Consider the following 22,104-nt stretch of genomic DNA (forward strand, 5'->3'; position numbering starts at 1 on the left):
CGAGTGGGGTAAGGGCTAGGGGTGAAAACATACCCCTGTGAAATGAGACACCACTTGGTTACGGTTACGTCATCATACATCGTCACTAGCTGGCTGCCATGGAGTCCATTCAAGGCTAGTCAGAGAAAAGGGGGACTGTTGCGCAAATCAGCAATGCAACGTTAGCGTAGTAAACTAGCGATTTCTAAAAACATGGTTGCAAATATATATATGTACAGGACTGTTTAGAGCACAAAACAAGACTGTTGTAATTTTTTATCAATTATTTAAGTCGAAAATACTTATAGAATATATATATATATATATATATATATATAATATATATATATATATATATATATATATATATATATATATATATATACAGTACAGGCCAAAAGTTTGGACACACCTTCTCATACAATGCGTTTCCTTTTTATTTTCATGACTATTTACATTGTAGACTCTCACTGAAGGCATCAAAACTATGAATGAACACATGGAATTATGTTCTTAACAAAAAAGTGTGAAATAACTGAAAACATGTCTTATATTTTAGATTCCTCAAAGTAGCCACTCTTTGCTTTTTTATTAATAAGGGAAAAAATTCCACTAATTAACCCTGAAAAAGCACACCTGTGAAGTGAAAACCATTTCAGGTTCACTCATTGAGAGAACACCAAGGGTTTGCAGAGTTATCAAAAAAAAGCAAAGGGTGGCTACTTTGAAGAATCTAAAATATAAGACATGTTTTCAGTTATTTCACACTTTTTTGTTAAGTACATAATTCCATATGTGTTCATTCATAGTTTTGATGCCTTCAGTGAGAATCTACAATGTAAATAGTCATGACAATAAAGAAACACATTGAATGAGAAGGTGTGTCCAAACTTTTGGCCTGTACTGTGTATAAATATATATATATATATATATATATATATATATATATATATATATGAACGCCTAAAACTAAGGGGAAGGGGTAAGACAGAGAACTGGCATTCAGCAAAAAAATAATTGCTATCATTAGCTAAGATCTTAAGGCGTATGACTGGTAATTGTTCAGGTTGTTTAGATATGCCAAATTGTAATTATATAAGTGATTATTGGTCCGACTATATATTAATATTTCAACTGTTAGTTGTTGGCACTTGATCCGATACACCTTCATAGCAACAAAAATGGCAGAAAATATGTTTTGTGATAATAAAGAGGCATTGTTTACTTCATAGACTGTGTACCTCTGTTATTACATTATCTGGGTCACATGACAGTGATATACAACTAAAAGCTGTATCCTAGGATTCATTCAAAATTTTATTTAATTTGTTGAAAATGTTTTTGACTGAAAGCAACAATTACATTTTTTTAAATTGTAATTTATATTTCTACAGCAACATTTGGAATTGTTACGGATCTATTCATTGTATTTTTTTCTGATCCTACCTTCCTCCACGGAAACGTTCCCGATAAACATGAGGCTTCCGTGACCCCTCGTCAGCACCATGCCGAAGCTGCAGACACACACCACACACACACACACACACACACACAGAAGAGAGGTGACACAGAGAAACCCTCTACCTTTAACAACATATGAGGTAAAACACACACACACACACACACACACACACACACACACACACACACACACACACACACACACACACACACACACACACACACACACACACACACCCATACCTGAATGGATCAGCATTGAGAAGCTGTGTCCAGCTGATATATATGGAAGTATTTGAGTTACAAAAAACTCATAACGTTTCAACCGAACCAGGAAAGAAAATGCCTCTACACTCAATTGGATAGACCTACAACCAATCAGAACAACAGATAGACCTACAACCAATCAGAGCAACGGATAGACCTACAACCAATCAGAGCAACAGATAGACCTACAACCAATCAGAACAACAGATAGACCTACAACCAATCAGAGCAACGACCTACAACCAATCAGAACAACAGATAGACCTAAAACCAATCAGAGCAACGGAAAGACCTACAACCAATCAGAACAACAGATAGACCTACAACCAATCAGAGCAACAGATAGACCTACAACCAATAAGAGCAACAGATAGACCTACAACCAATCAGAGCAACGGATAATCCTACAACCAATCAGAGCAACGGATAGACCTACAACCAATCAGAGCAACGGATAGACCTACAACCAATCAGAGCAACGGATAATCTTACAACCAATCAGAGCAACGGATAGACCTACAACCAATCAGAGCAACGGATAGACCTACAACCAGTCAGAGCAACAGATAGACCTACAACCAATAAGAGCAACAGATAGACCTACAACCAATCAGAGCAACGGATAATCCTACAACCAATCAGAGCAACGGATAGACCTACAACCAATCAGAGAAACGGATATACCTACAACCAATCAGAGCAACGTATAGACCTACAACCAATCAGAGCAACGGATAGACCTACAACCAATTAGAGCAACGGATAGCCCTACAACCAATTAGAGCAACGGATAGACCTGCAACCAATCAGAGCAACGGATATACCTACAACCAATCAGAGCAACGTATAGACCTACAACCAATTAGAGCAACGGATAGACCTACAACCAATTAGAGCAACGGATAGACCTACAACCAATTAGAGCAACGGATAGACCTACAACCAATCAGAGCAACGGATAGACCTACAACCAATCAGAACAACAGATCCTGGAGGTAACCGGCTCCATCTAGCCTAGCTTAGCACAGATCCTGGAGGTAACCTGGCTCCATCTAGCCTAGCTTAGCACAGATCCTGGAGGTAACCGGCTCCATCTAGCCTAGCTTAGCACAGATCTTGCTCTGCTCCTCACCACGGGGCTTCTCAGGTGCTGCGAGCAAATCACTCCCCCCAAGTAGCTGAGATTAGCAGTGCTTTGCCTTCTGAGAATATAGTCCCCAGTATGTATACGGTTAGAAGATGGCTGTGTGTCATGTGACCTTGTTATTTGTACACGCTGTGACTATACAAATCAGAGGAACATGTTGGCGTTATTTAGTCACTTATTGGGAGCAGTAGGCTAGATGGAGCCGGTTACCTCCTGGATCTGTGCTAAGCTAGGCTAGATGGAGCCGGTTACCTCCAGGATCTGTGCTAAGCTAGGCTAGATGGAGCCGGTTACCTCCAGGATCTGTGCTAAGCTAGGCTAGATGGAGCCGGTTACCTCCAGGATCTGTGCTAAGCTAGGCTAGATGGAGCCGGTTACCTCCAGGATCTGTGCTAAGCTAGGCTAGATGGAGCCGGTTACCTCCAGGATCTGTGCTAAGCTAGGCTAGCGGTGGGTGCGTCAGACAGAGTTAGGACCAAGGGGGTAAGCTTCGCTTCAGAACTCGAACCTCCGATGGCGCCATTTTGTTGCTACAAAGGTATCACCTCCTGTTAGCGTTCCACTGACCGCCATTTTTTTTTTACGTCACTTGACAGCGAATAACTTTACATCTGAAGCGTTTAAAGACTCTATTTGTCCGTTGTTTATTTCTAAAGAAACACGACAATGTATAAAAGGCTCCATTACCTCGTAGCTCACGTTATGGCTCCGTAGCAGACGCTTTTATAAAAATAGGCTAACGATTGGGTCATAACCACGAGACTTACTGTCACACAGTAGAGGAATTACCGTATAGTACAGGAGAAGCTCACAGGCAGTTTGGACTTACATTAGCTGTTTAGGTTTAATTACTAATGTTAACTAGCATGTTAGTGATCAGTAATTAGCCTGTGTCTATGTTATCTCCTTACATATACCTACACTCTCCGTCTCTGTAAGATTGGGAATGATTGAAATTTCTCTCGGCACAGCTACCAGAAGACTTCACACTTTCAGACACGTTGCTCACGTCACATTTACGTTGTCTCTGTCAGTTTGAGGCTGCGCAGTAAAGGAAGAGATCACCGGAAAAGTGCTTCTAATAGCCTTCACTGGTCCCGTCCAGAGCAACGGGGTCTATTGGTCCATTATATATATGTCAATGGTTAGGACACGCACAGAGATGAGAAGGGTTTGGTTCGGTCTGCGTTCACACTGCACTTTGTCAAACACACCAAACACTGTAAACACATGTCACACGGCGGAAACAGTCACCGGTTTATCGGGCAGAATATCAGAGTGAAACTGGCCGAAACTTCTTGTCTGAGAAAACAGGAAGCAACATAAAATTCATAACGGCTTGGGTTTTCCGGTTTAGGGTTTCTCACATTTTAGAAGGCAGTGAACAATGTGAGCAGACTAGCGAGTGAAGGAGAAGGCCAAAAACTGCTGATTTACCTGAAAGGCGTCTCATCGATGTTTGTGTAGAAGTAGTCGTTGACGAGGTACAGGGGCCGTTTCTGTTGGAGGAGAAGGGAACAGCGTTGTGATGTCACAGCTGTCAGTCACCGTGGATACGGCTGTGTATTGGCAAGAATCTGGCGATACGATACGTATCACGATACATGGGTCACGATTCAATATATTGCAATATATTTCGATACTGTGCGTAAGGCGATATATTGGGATTTTTTTTTTAAAGTATAATTTTAGAAATACTAATATTTAAAAAAGATATGAAGTTTACTTTAGGTAAACAATTCAGTAGACAGAAAATCAAACTGCCAGTTTGGGATTGTGGTTACCAGGTTCTTAGTGATATAATGTTTATATGCTAATGTAGGCCAAAGTTCAGCCATGCTACGTTGTTAGCTACTGGCAAAAAGTCAGGCACTGCTAGGCACTTTTAGGCACTGCTAGGCACTGCTAGGCACTGCTAGGCACTGTTAGGCAAGGACACTGGTGGTGTGTCTCAGCATAGCCATCTAGCGATAGGGGGTTTAACACAACATAAACATGAACCACTGTCTTAAATGAATATATTTGCATGTAAAACGTGTTATATAGGAGTCCTCACTAAAATCATATAATGCAATTTAAAAATAAACTTGTTTGTTTTATTGTCAAAACAGAACAGAGGAACATCAAAATATATTTAAGTTCTGATAAATAAAATTTATAAAAATACAAACTTAAAGGTGCACTATGAGTTCCTGCATGGTTTAAGCGTGATTTCATTTTTTGTCTCAAATCGTAGTCATCTCTCCTTGATCCGCTAGCTGCCTGGTCCCTGAACACACGATGAAGAAGCCCGGTCTCGGGAGACAACACAGGGCTAGGTAACATCAAACAAACACTAGGGGGAACAGGCTGTGCACCTAAATACAACTAACCACGTTCCAGCCAATCACTGACAAGATGGTTGGGGGAGGTGGGTGGGGGTTAGTGACAGTTAGTCAGTTAGTCATGACAGTTACGGAAACATGGGGGGAGGGGCGAGTTTGCTCTGTTTTGTTTGGTGTTTACTTGGAAGGTCAACAGAAGTGACGTCATGCAGGAACTCATAGGGCACCTTTAAGATATTAAACTTAAAGGGTTAAAGACGAGTGTTGCCAACAGGGAGGTTGTAGAGCACCCTCTGGTGGACAGACTACACAACGCCAACACTCACAACATGGTTGAAGGGGGTTTCGTCCGTTTTTGTTTTATTTTTTAAATATTAATTTATCGGCCATTATAAATGCCGATACCGATAGTTTGGAAAATGCCTAATATCGGTCGATAAAATCGGGCCGCCGATATATCGGTCGGGCTCTAATAGCAATACTCCCAGAATGCACCTGAACACACCTCTCTGTAAGACCATGGGCCACAGATGGGTGCAGGTGCATTTGCTATTTAAACGACGAAATCCCCAGTCTGACTTATGTTATATTCAGGTTATATGAACGGATTGATTCCTCACCCCTTTATCCACTGAGGCTCTGACGCTCAGCCTGTAGCTGCCAGTCTCTCCCCTCACCATGGCGGTTCTCAGCTAGAAATGTAACAACAACACAAAGTCAGATCAGTTCTTTAGGACTTCATTATTATAAAATTATTACGTGAAGGGTTTCACTCCAACACAACGGCATATTAGGGACATTGTAGGTAAAAATGATAATCATTACAGAGCCAGGGGAAGGGGGTAATATTCGGAGAAAAAAACTTACGAATTTACGAGATTAAAGTCATAAAATGAACGAGAAGGATTCAGAGATTTACGATGGAAAACATTTTAATATTCTCTAAGATTACGGAGTCGTAGATTTGTGAGAAGAAACTCACAAATTCTCTGAGATTAAAGTCACACACAGTACAGGCCAAAAGTTTGCACACACCTTCTCATTCAATGAGTTTCCTTTTTATTTTCATGACTTTTTATAGATTCTCACTCAAGGCATCAAAACTATGAATGAACACATATGGAATTATGTACTTAACAAAAAAGTGTGAAATAACTGAAAACATGCCTTATATTTTAGATTCTTCAAAGTAGCCACCCTTTGCTTTTTTATTAATAAGGGAAATAATTCCACTAATTAACCCTGACAAGGCACACCTGTGAAGTGAAAACCATTTCAGGTGACTACCTCATGAAGCTCATTGAGAGAACAACAAGGGTTTGCAGAGTTATCAAAAAAAGCAAAGGGTGGCTACTTTGAGGAATCTAAAATATAAGACATGTTTTCAGTTATTTCACACTTTTTTGTTAAGTACATAATTCCATATGTGTTCATTCATAGTTTTGATGCCTTCAGTGAGAATCTACAATGTAAATAGTCATGAAAATAAAGAAACACATTGAATGAGAAGGTGTGTCCAAACTTTTGGCCTGTACTGTATTTACGAGAAAAAGGTTTACTTTGAAAGGTTGGATCGACCACATCACACCACCGACGTATTACGGCTGCAGGGGATGACTTCATCAAATTATACTTATAATCAGATTCAGCAAACAGGAAAAACTTGTGATTTTAGCTCAGAATAACCTTGTTATTATTATTATTATCATCTCCAGCATCCAGACTTTGAGGAGACACTGCCGTGGATCAGGGCGATTCAGAAGAAAACCACACACTGACTTGGATAACGTGACTACATTTAGACTTTATAATCTTAGAGAGTATTTGAGTTTCTCCCTGCTAAATTAATGTCTTTAATCTCTAAGTATTCTGAGTTTTTTCTCGGAATATTACCCCTCTCCCCCCGGCTCCCTAATTGTTGTTTTAACCTACAATAGCTCTAACACGCCGTGGTTCTGTTCATTCACATTCATACATGTGTAATTCTAGTTACCGTCTCGTCTGTATCCTCCCACTCCACCTCGGCCATATCCACACTGTTGTAGTTCGGCTTCGGCTTCAGTGTCTTTCCATCTTTGTACTGCAGGACAGAGGAAACACTGTTACTGTGTGTGTTAATGTGTGAAATACTGTGTGTTACTGTGTGAAATACTGTAAAAAATAAAATAAAAAATCCTATAAATAGTGATGTTACGATCTGTGCCGAGGCTTCGACGCATGTTTTTTCAACGTTGTTGTCGGTTTTTTCTATGATGGCTAAGGCTATGTTCACAATTGTTGTCTTTTTCGACAAGAAAAAGTTGACTAGAGCTTTGTTATAAAAAAAAAAGAAAAAGAAGAAAAGCTGGCAGCGTTTTGGTTCCAAAAAGCAGCCGAGAGCATCTTTTGTTGCTATAACAACAACTACAGCTACAGTATCCTAGAGCGCTATGTGGAGCGGTGCTAACGTTAGATAAAACAAAGTGGTGGAGCAAGTTAGAGAAAGAACAGAAAGAGAGAGAGAGAGAGAGAGAGAGAGGTGCTAACGTTAGATAAAACAAAGTGGTGGAGCGAGCTAGAGAAAGACGAGAAAGAGAGAGAGAGAGAGGTGCTAACATTAGATAAAACAAAGTGGTGGAGCGAGCTAGAGAAAAAACAAAGAGAGAGAGAGAGAGAGAGAGAGAGAAGTGCTAACATTAGATAAAATAAAGTGGTGGAGCGAGCTAGAGAAAGAACAGAGAGAGAGAGAGAGAGAGAGAGAGAGAGGTGCTAACATTAGATAAAACAAAGTGGTGGAGCGAGCTAGAGAAAAAAAAGAAAGAGAGAGAGAGAGAGAGAGAGAGGTGCTAACATTAGATAAAACAAAGTGGTGGAGCGAGCTAGAGAAAAAACAAAGAGAGAGAGAGAGAGACAGTTTGCACACGAATGTCCTTTTTTTACCATTATTTTTTAGCATTTTAGGCCTTTATTTTTATTGGAGAGCTGAAGACATGAGAGAGAGAGAGAGAGAGAGGAAAACAGAGAGAGAGAGAGAGAGAGAGAGAGAGAGAGAGAGAGAGAGACAGAGGTGCTAATGTTAGATAAAACCAAGTGAGTTCCCTGTACACGGAGCACTCGGTCATATCGTATAACTCGCTGTGCTTCGCTCCCATTTTTTCTTGTTGACATTGAAACAACAGGTCTGGCTACTCCGCTTGTCATTGGTCGGCTATCCAAAAAAACGCTTGACGTAGGGCGTTTGTTTTCAAAAAGACGCTCCGAGCTGCAGGAAAAGAAGTCTGCGGTGGCGTTTAAAAAAAGCGCTCAGAACGTTTTGGAAAACAGGGTTTACTCCGTAGAGGATTATCATGTAGAACAGACGCTGGCAGCTTAATAAAAGAAGTGTGAACGTAGACTAAGGAACTGTGTTTTTAGGGCTTTGTGTCGAACAAACTCTAAGTGAGAAAGCTCTATGAGACATGCAATAAATAATACAGTCAAAATATTTGGCTTTCTCTCTTAAATAAAAGCATGTCAGTAAACTAAACATGTCCAACTGAGTTTGACACCCCTGCCCGTAGATCGTCTGTAATATTAGGGCTGTGCAATTAATAGAATAGCCTTTATTGTCATTGCACTGTGAAGGTACAACGAAATTTAGGGTGCTCTCACAGAGCCACCCTTGCACCACACAAAAAAAAACAACAACAAGAAAACAAGGAAAGACATATGTCCCAACAAGGACAAGAACAGGCTCAGCGCGCAATATGCTCTCATTTAAAATAGTATCTACTAACATAATATAAAAAAATATTCATTATTTGCATATGTATTTAAATATAAATATCCATAAAATCTAAAAGTAAAAAATGTCTGTAGTTATTAAAAAAGTGTGGAGTGAAGGCTTATGACAGAGTGTCCATTAGTGTCATGTACAAGTGAGTGTCCATGAGTATTGGCAGTCCGTATGGCCCAGGGAAAAGCCTGCTGGGGTGCGATTTGATTGACCTGTAGCGTCTCCCCGAGGGCAACAATCGAAATGAATCGTGATTATGATTTCGGCTCCCACTGATCACAAAAACAGAATAATCGAGAAAAACAATTATTTAGCTCATTACGTTTTGCAAGTAAGTTCTTATTTTCTCCTTTGTTCAGAATTTCAAGGTTGTATGTGTTTTTTTTTACTGTTGATTTATTTAACTTTTTCCACTGTTTTTTAATTTCAATAATTGCAACATCTTTCCAATGAGTAATCGTGTTAAATTATCGTGATTTCAATATTAAACAAAATAATCGTGATTATATTTTATATAGCAGCCCTATGTAATATATCTGCCTGTTTTACACTCTCTGACCAACAGGTGGTGCTGTGAGCAAATTAAGCTGTTTGTGAACCACTTTTCTGGAAAGCTTCAATGCAGGGCCGGCCCTAGACTTTTGGGGGCCCTAAGCAGGATCTGGTTTGGGGGACTCTCCCCATTGTAACATGTTGCCACTGCACTTGGCACTTAACCAACTTGTGTCTTGTAAATATTAGTTTAAGCACTCATAATGTACAAAATATGCATTTAAAGACTAATGTGAGACCTATTAGCAGCAAAACTATCTTTACATATACCGGCTCTGGTATGAGCTCTATTGTGGGACATTTCAAGCACTCTTGGGGGCCCTCTGGTAGCCACGGGGCCCTAAGAAGCCGCTTAGTTCGCTTATGGGTCGGGCCGGCTCTGCTTCAACGCTTCATGAGGCTTCATCTCGCCATCACTTGTTATAAATACTTTATACCTTCTCCCCCTTCCACGTACCCTTCGGCACATCTGCTACACTGTAAGAGTACATTGCTGTCTATAAATAGGGATGGAGCGAATCAGAGCTTAATCTGTCGTCTTGTCGCGTTGAACTAACCAGAGGTCGGAGGTCAGGGTGAGCCAGGATGTAACCGTTGTTGGTGATGAGGAAGGCGTAGCCGTGAGGGCCCAGCTGTGGAAGAAGAAGAAGAAGAAGAAACGCATAAGGAATCTTTCATTGTGAAAACTCCTTTCTTAGTCTGACTCTGAATAAAAACCACAGACTGTAAAACATGTGGACGTAGCAACCCTGACGCCCCCATTTGTTTTGTGGACTGCTTAGGCCTGTAACAACTATTACATAATTGTCTAATTGTCAATTTCTTTTTACGTAATCACGGTTTCTTTATTTAACCGCAATTAATTGCTAACATTAGCGAAGATCTTAAGGCGTATGACTGGTAGTTGTTGATTTGGTTTAGATATGCCAAATTGTAGTTATATAAGTGATTATTGGGCCGATAATATATTAATATTTCAACTGTTAGTTGTTGGCACTTGACCCGATACACGTTCATAGCAACAAAAACTAACAGAAAATATGTTTTATGATAATAAAGAGTTGTTGTTTACTTCATTGACTGTGTATTTGTGTTATAACATTATCTGGGTCACATGACAGTGATGGTATAACCAAAAGATGTATCCTGGGACATTCAAAACTTAATTTTCATTTTGGTAATAAATAAATAAATTATTAAATTTGACTGAAAGAGACAATTGTATTGTTAATTGCAATTATTTCTGAGACAGTTCATTGTACAGCAATATTTGGAATTGTTACAGCTCTAGGACTGCTGTTTTGAAGCCTTGAGTTTGGCAATTTAGACTTTGGACGGTTGCAACGGTGCTGCGCTAAGCTAAATGCTAAAGAGGGAAAGTTGCCACTTTTCAACCCTTCTGAAGCGAGTCGTTCAGCGGAGTTTTACTGGCGGGTTAAACACAGACCTCCAGGTACAGGGGGCCGTTCATCTGCATGTACGACAGAGCAGAGAATGAGCAAATCACGGACAACACCCAAAAACAAGTTGAGGTCTATTTTAATGTCCCCTGTGTTAGCATGGTTAGCATTGCTTAGCCTCTGTCCTGATCGACAGTAAGTAAGTAAGTAAAGTTTATTTCTATAGCACATTTAAAAACAGCTCGTAGCCTACATAGGGCTTCATATTTCAGACCCCGAAGCTCTTTCCATTATTGTTACAGTCTGTGATAAACACATCTAAACTGGGCTTACCATGTATCGGGGTGCCAGCTTCATCACCTCCATCAGTGGGACGTCGGTGCCGACCACGCCCAGCAGGATCCCATGGGACAGCTGGCGAGACAGGCGGGACATTATTATACAGAGTTTAGACATCCCAAGAAATCCCAAATGTACAGTATGCTTTAGTCCACTGGTACTCAAACCGTGGTACAATTACCACTAGTGGTACGCAAGCTAAACCCAACTGTCCCGTTCTTCTTTATCTAAACCCAACTGTCCCGTTCTTCTTTATCTAAACCCAACTGTCCTGTTCTTCTTTTCCTAAACCCAACTGTCCTGTTCTTCTTTTCCTAAACCCAACTGTCCCCTTCTTCTTTACCTAAACCCAACTGTCCTGTTCTTCTTTACCTAAACCCAACTGTCCTGTTCTTTTTTTTCCTAAACCCAACTGTCCCGTTCTTCTTTACCTAAACCCAACTGTCCCGTTCTTCTTTACCTAAACCCAACTGTCCCGTTCTTCTTTCTCTAAACCCAACTGTCCCGTTCTTCTTTCTCTAAACCCAACTGTCCTGTTCTTCTTTACCTAAACCCAACTGTCCCGTTCTTCTTTCTCTAAACCCAACTGTCCTGTTCTTCTTTCTCTAAACCCAACTGTCCCGTTCTTCTTTACCTAAACCCAACTGTCCCGTTCTTCTTTCTCTAAACCCAACTGTCCTGTTCTTCTTTCTCTAAACCCAACTGTCCCGTTCTTCTTTCTCTAAACCCAACTGTCCTGTTCTTCTTTACCTAAACCCAACTGTCCTGTTCTTTTTTTTTCTAAACCCAACTGTCCTGTTCTTCTTTACCTAAACCCAACTGTCCTGTTCTTCTTTTCTCTAAACCCAACTGTCCTGTTCTTCTTTACCTAAACCCAACTGTCCTGTTCTTTTTATCTAAACCCAACTGTCCTGTTCTTCTTTTTCCTAAACCCAACTGTCCCGTTCTTCTTTATCTAAACCCAACTGTCCCGTTCTTCTTTCTCTAAACCCAACTGTCCCGTTCTTCTTTACCTAAACCCAACTGTCCCGTTCTTCTTTCTCTAAACCCAACTGTCCCGTTCTTCTTTCCTAAACCCAACTGTCCTGTTCTTCTTTACCTAAACCCAACTGTCCTGTTCTTCTTTCTCTAAACCCAACTGTCCTGTTCTTCTTTACCTAAACCCAACTGTCCCGTTCTTCTTTCTCTAAACCCAACTGTCCTGTTCTTCTTTACCTAAACCCAACTGTCCCGTTCTTCTTTCTCTAAACCCAACTGTCCTGTTCTTCTTTACCTAAACCCAACTGTCCTGTTCTTCTTTACCTAAACCCAACTGTCCTGTTCTTCTTTTCCTAAACCCAACTGTCCTGTTCTTCTTTATCTAAACCCAACTGTCCCATTCTTCTTTACCTAAACCCAACTGTCCTGTTCTTCTTTACCTAAACCCAACTGTCCTGTTCTTCTTTCTCTAAACCCAACTGTCCCGTTCTTCTTTACCTAAACCCAACTGTCCCGTTCTTCTTTATCTAAACCCAACTGTCCTGTTCTTCTTTTCTCTAAACCCAACTGTCCTGTTCTTCTTTACCTAAACCCAACTGTCCCGTTCTTCTTTCCTAAACCCAACTGTCCCGTTCTTCTTTACCTAAACCCAACTGTCCCGTTCTTCTTTCTCTAAACCCAACTGTCCTGTTCTTCTTTACCTAAACCCAACTGTCCTGTTCTTCTTTTCCTAAACCCAACTGTCCTGTTCTTCTTTACCTAAACCCAACTGTCCTGTTCTTCTTTACCTAAACCCAACTGTCCTGTTCTTCTTTTCCTAAACCCAACTGTCCTGTTCTTCTTTATCTAAACCCAACCGTCCCATTCTTCTTTACCTAAACCCAACTGTCCCGTTCTTCTTTACCTAAACCCAACTGTCCCGTTCTTCTTTACCTAAACCCAACTGTCCTGTTCTTTTTTTTTTTCTTCTTTACCTAAACCCAACTGTCCTGTTCTTCTTTACCTAAACCCAACTGTCCCGTTCTTCTTTACCTAAACCCAACTGTCCTGTTCTTCTTTCTCTAAACCCAACTGTCCCGTTCTTCTTTACCTAAACCCAACTGTCCCGTTCTTCTTTATCTAAACCCAACTGTCCCGTTCTTCTTTCTCTAAACCCAACTGTCCTGTTCTTCTTTACCTAAACCCAACTGTCCCGTTCTTCTTTCTCTAAACCCAACTGTCCTGTTCTTCTTTACCTAAACCCAACTGTCCCGTTCTTCTTTCTCTAAACCCAACTGTCCTGTTCTTCTTTCTCTAAACCCAACTGTCCTGTTCTTCTTTACCTAAACCCAACTGTCCCGTTCTTCTTTCTCTAAACCCAACTGTCCTGTTCTTCTTTACCTAAACCCAACTGTCCCGTTCTTCTTTCTCTAAACCCAACTGTCCTGTTCTTCTTTACCTAAACCCAACTGTCCTGTTCTTCTTTCTCTAAACCCAACTGTCCTGTTCTTCTTTACCTAAACCCAACTGTCCTGTTCTTCTTTTCCTAAACCCAACTGTCCTGTTCTTCTTTACCTAAACCCAACTGTCCTGTTCTTCTTTACCTAAACCCAACTGTCCTGTTCTTCTTTTCCTAAACCCAACTGTCCTGTTCTTCTTTATCTAAACCCAACCGTCCCATTCTTCTTTACCTAAACCCAACCGTCCCCGTTCTTCTTTTTTACCTAAACCCAACTGTCCTGTTCTTCTTTCTCTAAACCCAACTGTCCTGTTCTTCTTTACCTAAACCCAACTGTCCTGTTCTTCTTTATCTAAACCCAACTGTCCTGTTCTTCTTTTTCTCTAAACCCAACTGTCCTGTTCTTCTTTTTACCTAAACCCAACTGTCCCGTTCTTCTTTCTCTAAACCCAACTGTCCTGTTCTTCTTTACCTAAACCCAACTGTCCCGTTCTTCTTTCTCTAAACCCAACTGTCCTGTTCTTCTTTACCTAAACCCAACTGTCCTGTTCTTCTTTTCCTAAACCCAACTGTCCTGTTCTTCTTTACCTAAACCCAACTGTCCTGTTCTTCTTTACCTAAACCCAACTGTCCCGTTCTTCTTTCTCTAAACCCAACTGTCCTGTTCTTCTTTACCTAAACCCAACTGTCCTGTTCTTCTTTTCCTAAACCCAACTGTCCTGTTCTTCTTTACCTAAACCCAACTGTCCCGTTCTTCTTTACCTAAACCCAACTGTCCCGTTCTTCTTTCTCTAAACCCAACTGTCCTGTTCTTCTTTACCTAAACCCAACTGTCCTGTTCTTCTTTACCTAAACCCAACTGTCCTGTTCTTCTTTACCTAAACCCAACTGTCCTGTTCTTCTTTTCCTAAACCCAACTGTCCTGTTCTTCTTTTCCTAAACCCAACTGTCCTGTTCTTCTTTATCTAAACCCAACCGTCCCATTCTTCTTTACCTAAACCCAACCGTCCCGTTCTTCTTTACCTAAACCCAACTGTCCCGTTCTTCTTTCTCTAAACCCAACTGTCCCGTTCTTCTTTTCCTAAACCCAACTGTCCTGTTCTTCTTTACCTAAACCCAACTGTCCTGTTCTTCTTTACCTAAACCCAACTGTCCCGTTCTTCTTTACCTAAACCCAACTGTCCTGTTCTTCTTTTCCTAAACCCAACTGTCCCGTTCTTCTTTATCTAAACCCAACTGTCCTGTTCTTCTTTTCCTAAACCCAACTGTCCTGTTATTCTTTATCTAAACCCAACCGTCCCATTCTTCTTTTCCTAAACCCAACTGTCCCGTTCTTCTTTTCCTAAACCCAACTGTCCTGTTCTTCTTTACCTAAACCCAACTGTCCCGTTCTTCTTTATCTAAACCCAACTGTCCTGTTCTTCTTTTCCTAAACCCAACTGTCCTGTTCTTCTTTATCTAAACCCAACCGTCCCATTCTTCTTTATCTAAACCCAACTGTCCCGTTCTTCTTTTCCTAAACCCAACTGTCCTGTTCTTCTTTACCTAAACCCAACTGTCCCGTTCTTCTTTATCTAAACCCAACTGTCCCGTTCTTCTTTTCCTAAACCCAACTGTCCTGTTCTTCTTTTCCTAAACCCAACTGTCCCGTTCTTCTTTTCCTAAACCCAACTGTCCCGTTCTTCTTTTCCTAAACCCAACTGTCCTGTTCTTCTTTATCTAAACCCAACCGTCCCATTCTTCTTTATCTAAACCCAACTGTCCCGTTCTTCTTTTCCTAAACCCAACTGTCCTGTTCTTCTTTACCTAAACCCAACTGTCCCGTTCTTCTTTATCTAAACCCAACTGTCCCGTTCTTCTTTTCCTAAACCCAACTGTCCCGTTCTTCTTTTCCTAAACCCAACTGTCCTGTTCTTCTTTACCTAAACCCAACTGTCCCGTTCTTCTTTATCTAAACCCAACTGTCCTGTTCTTCTTTTCCTAAACCCAACTGTCCTGTTCTTCTTTATCTAAACCCAACTGTCCCGTTCTTCTTTTCCTAAACCCAACTGTCCTGTTCTTCTTTACCTAAACCCAACTGTCCTGTTCTTCTTTACCTAAACCCAACTGTCCTGTTCTTCTTTACCTAAACCCAACTGTCCCGTTCTTCTTTACCTAAACCCAACTGTCCTGTTCTTCTTTATCTAAACCCAACTGTCCCGTTCTTCTTTACCTAAACCCAACTGTCCTGTTTTTCTTTATCTAAACCCAACTGTCCCGTTCTTCTTTACCTGAACCCAACTGTCCCGTTCTTCTTTACCTAAACCCAACTGTCCCGTTCTTCTTTATCTAAACCCAACTGTCCCGTTCTTCTTTACCTAAACCCAACTGTCCCGTTCTTCTTTATCGAAACCCAAACCCAACTGTCCCGTTCTTCTTTATCTAAACCCAAACCCAACTGTCCCGTTCTTCTTTATCTAAACCCAAACCCAACTGTCCCGTTCTTCTTTTCCTAAACCCAACTGTCCCGTTCTTCTTTTCCTAAACCCAACTGTCCTGTTCTTCTTTATCTAAACCCAACTGTCCCGTTCTTCTTTACCTAAACCCAACTGTCCTGTTCTTCTTTATCTAAACCCAACTGTCCCGTTCTTCTTTACCTAAACCCAACTGTCCCGTTCTTCTTTACCTAAACCCAACTGTCCCGTTCTTGTCCCGCGTGTCACGTAAAAACATACCTTTTATAAGCCCACCCACCATCATTTCCTAAACCTAACAATAGTCCTGAACAAGCCCTAGATAGATAGATAGATAGATAGATAGATAGATAGATGGAAAGATGGATGGATAGATGGAAAGATGGATGGATGGATAGATAGATAGATAGATAGATAGATAGATAGATAGATAGATAGATAGATGGAAAGATGGATAGATGGAAAGATGGATGGATAGATAGATAGATAGATAGATAGATAGATGGAAAGATGGATAGATGGAAAGATGGATGGATAGATAGATAGATAGATACATGGATAGATAGATATAACGGCTGACTGACCGTTTCCTTCTTCTTGCTGAAGACCGGCATGGACACTGAGGTCATCAGCAGCAGACTCTGAGCTTTGGTGTAGAAGAGCTGACACAGAGCAAAACATTCAATACACAGCGTGGCGTCGTCATTTCAAAAACACAGACTTTGAAGAACACCAACGATGGGCCGAGGAAAAGCTTTTTAAAAAGATGGACATTTAAAATGATACTCCCTAACCGGCTGAGTAGGAAAACTGACCCCACGTTTAATCAAAGTCACAATCTACACGTTTCTTTGAAATTTCTATATACTATCATATTCTTCGTCATCTACTCACACATACAATATAATGTTTATTGTGAAAGTTCATGCAGTTACAACTAGTGCAGGTCTGAGGGTGACTCGATGTAATACTACTGCAGTTCTGTGTACATTTAAAAACACACAGATGGTAAACGTACTACAATCACTACAGTCCAAACCAGCGGTTCTCAACATGAGGGCCAGGACACTCCGGGAGGTCAGATGTGTTAAGAAAGTAACGTTTAGATCTTACATCTTCATAAAAAATGACTCAAACCGATTAATCGATTATCTAAATAGCTGGCGATTATTTTAATAGTTGACAAGTAATCGATTCATCTCTGCAGCTCCTTTCATTTGTTTAAATTTTAAAGTAAGGCTACATTTACATTGCTACGTTTTGGTTTTAAAAACTTCTATCTTTTGATATATTTCCCCCTCTCATTCCCCCTGCTCTGGCGAGATAGGACACCTCTCCTGACTTATGGCATGTCCTGCACAGGAGAAACCTCTCTCAGACGGTGTCCGAGTGGCCTGTACACACCCAGGTAGGAGTTTGAAAGAGCAAACAATTTGGGGAGGCTGTCCTGCCTCCCCCACCACCAGGCTACAGGCTCTTGTCCTGAACGATAGACTAGCAGAGCCAGTTTACTAGCGATCACCTGCAGTGGATGGTTAATATGCTTTCACGTCCGTTTCGGTGAGCCCAGAGGGAAAATACGGCATTTTAAAAGTAGCTCTACATTTACGATAGCGTGATATTTTTACGTCAGTTTCGGAGCATGAAAAGGGAGAAAAAAAAAAAAAACAGTCTGCTGCTGTCTGGAGCAACAGAGAGAAAATATATCAGTCGGAACCGAAATGAGGAACCGATAATAGGGCTGGGCGATATGGAGAAAATCAGATATCGCGATATTCTTTAGGGATGCACCGATCCGACTTTTCCAGTCCCGATAGCGATACCGATGCCAGGGCTTTGAGTATCTGTCGATACCCGATACCGATCCGATACCGTTGTTGAATTAATAATAAGCTGTATATCTTCCTTCCACCAGGTGGAAGAGACTAAAGGCACCAGACTTTCCTAACTAAAAACATTAATTTCCTAACTAAGACAAAATAACATAGATGTAACGTATTGAATTCTTATTTATTTGTACACTAAACTCTTCCAGCATGCAACACACGTGCGACAGAGGGAATGGATCTGTTCATTTTTCCGATCCCAGATCCAGCAAATTTGTCAATATCGGGAACGATATCCGATCTTAATATCGGATCAGTGCACCCCTAATATTCTTGTCCTAATACCTCGATGTCGATATTGTGTCGATATTCTAGGGTTAATAATTGGTGCTTTAACAAAATATCTTCACCCTTAGATTTTAGATAAATAATCTCCAGTAATGTGGATATAATGACTAAGTGGGTAAAGGTCAAAATTATAGAAGAGCTAGAACAATCAGGTAACAGATAAGTACATCACTTTACTGAAAGGCAGCCCCAATTGCGTAGGAACCGGTTCCATAGTGGACCAGGGTTTCGGTACCCAACCCTAGTCCTGATTGGGTCTTATAGGTCCAGACGTCTCGTTCTCTGAGACTTAAAGCTACTAACGTTATCACGGCAACTACCAGCAATCGGCGGAGTCTCCACGTTGCCTCCGGTTTATGCCCAGTATACAAGAACGTTGATGAGATATTTTGGTTTGGCCGCACGGAGATCTCTTTTGGCTTAAAACTCCGCCTAAAAAACCAAAACGTAGCGATGTAAACGTAGCCTAAATGTGAAGTGACAGAATTGAAACCACGTGTAAGGACTTTGAGGGAGTGTGGAGGCGAACAGGTTGAGAACAGTCTTGTTCTACATGTTAAATCCTGCAGGTAGTAGACTAAAACTACAACTTCTTCTTCTTCTTTACCTCCTTGGTTTTGGGAAGCTGCCGCAGCGATGGAGGGAAAGGCCCAGAGGATCATGGGAGAATGAGTCCAAAAAACACATGGAGGAAGTAGACAGACAGGTGAAGTGACGATGACGATGATGATGATGACGACTGTACAGTGTTGTTGACTTAAAGGAGCAGTTCACATTAAAATTCAGAAATGGTTTTATTATTTTTGAAATGTACAAAACTGGGTCGGAGGTCCACCGAAAACAAGAAAGAAAATACATTAAGGACAGAAGAGACAGATGATATAGAAAGAGATAGAGAGAAAGAGAGATAGATAGATGGATGGATAGATGGATGGATAGAGAGAGATAGATAGAGATAGATAGATAGAGAGAGATAGAGAGAGAGATAGATAGATAGATGGATAGATAGATGATATAGAGATAGATAGATATCGATAGAGATAGATAGATAGATGGATAGAGAGAGGGATAGAGAGAGAGATAGATAGATAGATAGATAGATAGATAGATAGATAGATAGCTAATGCAGAAAATGTTTTATTATTATTACACAAAAAATGATTAAAATATGAATCTCCTTGTGTAAATAATGAGCTGCTGCTTTGAGCTCTCTGATTGGCCGGCTTGAGCTCACCACAGTGTCCATGTAGGCTTCCGTCCAGATGATGTCATGGTTGTGGTTGATGACCATTGGTCGGCTGAGCACGTGCAGGTACTCCATGACGTTCTCCTGCACGTCGGCCAGCGTGGAGATGTGTGTGTAGTAACCTGAGAATACACACACAGAGACACACAGTTTATACCCACCCACCCACACACACACACACACACACACACACACACACACACACACACACACACACACACACAGCTGACCTTTGTTGTTGCAGGCGATCCACTTGGCGTTTTGAGCGAAAGTCATCTCTCTGCCGATCAGGTAGGTGAAGACTCGCACCTGAGCAGAGAAACACCGTCGTTTATACGTGTTGGCACCAGCCTGTGTGTGTGTGTGACTGTGTGTGTGTGTGTGTGTGTGTGTGACTGCGTGTGTGTGACTGTGTGTTGGTTGTGCAGTATTGTGGCATCATTTGGTGCTTTGGTTGAATGCTAGAATTACTGACTTTTCAAACATGTCTTGCCATTAACTGCAGTTGGGATTGAAAACTCAATAAATGGTGCACATTGTTATTTTTGTTGTTGTGTTACAGCCCATGTTCCAGCAGTTCATTTCACCGGAGAAAGGAAGAGGAATCCCAGTTAACTTGTGTGTGTGTGTGTGTGTGTGTGTGTGTGTGTGTGTGGGGGGGATCGGCCCTCCTTTTCTGGGCCCTCGGTGCTCGTTCTCACCCTGCGTTCAGGCCAGTTGAATTCCTCAAAAATGGACTGAAAGTCCTCCATGGCTCCGTCTGTGATCAGCATAATGGCCTGGTTACACATGCTGCCCTGACCGTTGGTCCTCGCCTGCGCGCACACACACACACACACACACACACACACACACACACACACACACACACACACACACACACACACACACACACAGCCAGTTTTAATACAGAGACAAATGACTCCAGATTGGAAACACAATATAAGAACCATCAATACTCTTGCAGGGATTACAGTCTGCATCGGTCTGCATCACATTAAATTCAGGATTTGAGTCCTGCACGCTTAAATGTTTATGATTTATCATAAGAGTTAGTGTGGAGGCTGGATTACAGGCCAGGCAAAGCAGATGACTCATCTGTGGTGCAGCGATTCTGTACCGACATGCTGCCTCTGCGATTCCATAAAAATCATTTCTCAGTACAAATCAAACCAGCTATTAGCCTAACTGAAATAAAACCATGCCAATCTCTAGGTATGGGGGTATGTGATGATGTGGGGGTATGGTGAAGGGTATGTGATGATGTGGGGGGGTATAGTGAAGAGTATGTGATGATGTGGGGGGGTATAGTGAAGAGTATGTGAGGATGTGGGGGGGTATAGTGAAGAGTATGTGATGATGTGGGGGGACTATTTTAATTCCAAAGGCCAAGGGAACTTTATCAGGATGCATAGTATCCTGGATCCATGAAATAACTGGCCTTTAAAAATAAAAGTCTGCCTGCCTCTATGGGAATTTAACATAGGGGTGTACTTACTTATGCCCGCTGTGTTTTAAGGAAGAACATTTATTTATTTACGATACAATATTCATTCACTAAGAAAATTGGTGTCCTTAAAGGTTGGATTTTTCCTAATTTTGTTAACTAAAGCATTACAGTTTTTTCCGATTGCTAAACGACAGTGGGCACAACTGGAGTCACGTGTGCAAAACTCTAACTCCAGTCTGCACTACCAAGAGTCACCTGAGCTAAACAGTTCACATCAGCTGCAGAACTCATTCAAAGCAACACAACTCTTAACACACGTCTCAAAACAGGCTCAGTGCAGCCAAACACTATGCACATGCCTCACTGAGACAACACACACACACACACACACACACACACACACACACACACACACACACACACACACACTAACACACACTGGCACTCAGAACACACTGAGGGTAAAAACACTAGCGTCAAACACCAATACACAAATTACAAACTTTTTCATCTTTACAATTTGAACAATTTGAGTGACTTGACACTACTCAACAGTTTATTTAAGGAAAAAATATAGATTGTATAGCATACCAATTTTTACATAAGGTAAACAAGAAGCAATGAAATTTAGAGCCAAAAAGTATTTTGTCTCTAGTAATTTATGGGGAAAAAAACTAAAGGTACATACGTAACAGTACCAAAGAATAGTGTGACTAATCCTGCCTCGCTCCAGCATCAAGAGGAACGTTTTCTTCATCACATTGGATGTCTGCATCATCTCTAAATCCTAATGAATGTGGTGTTTCTATTGCTTTCACCTCCATTACTTTCTGAAAAACAGTAAGAATGCAGTTTTACTATTATAAAGATATAGTGTTTTTCACTTTTTTTATAGCTGTGTACATAACCTCAGACATCTTACCTGGACATGTTGGTATCTTTGATCTTTTACCTGTTTCTCTCAAACAGTACAGTATATAATTGTTTCATTCTTATTTGGTGTTTGTATATAAAAAAAGACTTTCTGATCTTTCTCTGTATAAATACCGTAAATGTTCACTAACTAGTCTAAAACAAGACACCTTCTTAGGCTTTCAGCTAAAATTGCAATCAGCAGTGTTTGATAGACACCAGACTGAAAT

At 41.0% G+C, this 22,104-nt stretch overlaps 1 protein-coding gene across 5 annotated transcripts in view; it reads right to left on the reverse strand.

Annotated features, from left to right (window-relative positions):
- LOC114559609 (voltage-dependent calcium channel subunit alpha-2/delta-4) overlaps window positions 1–22,104 on the reverse strand; it is a 245,186-nt gene that overhangs the window by 82,931 nt on the left and 140,151 nt on the right. For all 5 annotated transcript variants that reach the window (XM_028584356.1, XM_028584355.1, XM_028584354.1 and 2 more), the window contains 11 exons: window positions 20,214–20,327; window positions 19,743–19,821; window positions 19,501–19,634; window positions 18,874–18,891; window positions 16,677–16,754; window positions 11,218–11,298; window positions 10,042–10,116; window positions 7,172–7,258; window positions 5,799–5,870; window positions 4,292–4,353; window positions 1,426–1,493 (listed from right to left, as the gene is read on the reverse strand). In XM_028584356.1, coding sequence (XP_028440157.1) covers window positions 1,426–1,493; window positions 4,292–4,353; window positions 5,799–5,870; window positions 7,172–7,258; window positions 10,042–10,116; window positions 11,218–11,298; window positions 16,677–16,754; window positions 18,874–18,891; window positions 19,501–19,634; window positions 19,743–19,821; window positions 20,214–20,327 — 868 coding nt within the window. The remainder of the gene's footprint in view (window positions 1–1,425; window positions 1,494–4,291; window positions 4,354–5,798; window positions 5,871–7,171; window positions 7,259–10,041; window positions 10,117–11,217; window positions 11,299–16,676; window positions 16,755–18,873; window positions 18,892–19,500; window positions 19,635–19,742; window positions 19,822–20,213; window positions 20,328–22,104) is intronic.

The sequence above is a fragment of the Perca flavescens genome, chromosome 8 (assembly GCF_004354835.1).
Source record: "Perca flavescens isolate YP-PL-M2 chromosome 8, PFLA_1.0, whole genome shotgun sequence".
NCBI classification, from domain to species: Eukaryota; Metazoa; Chordata; class Actinopteri; order Perciformes; family Percidae; genus Perca; species Perca flavescens.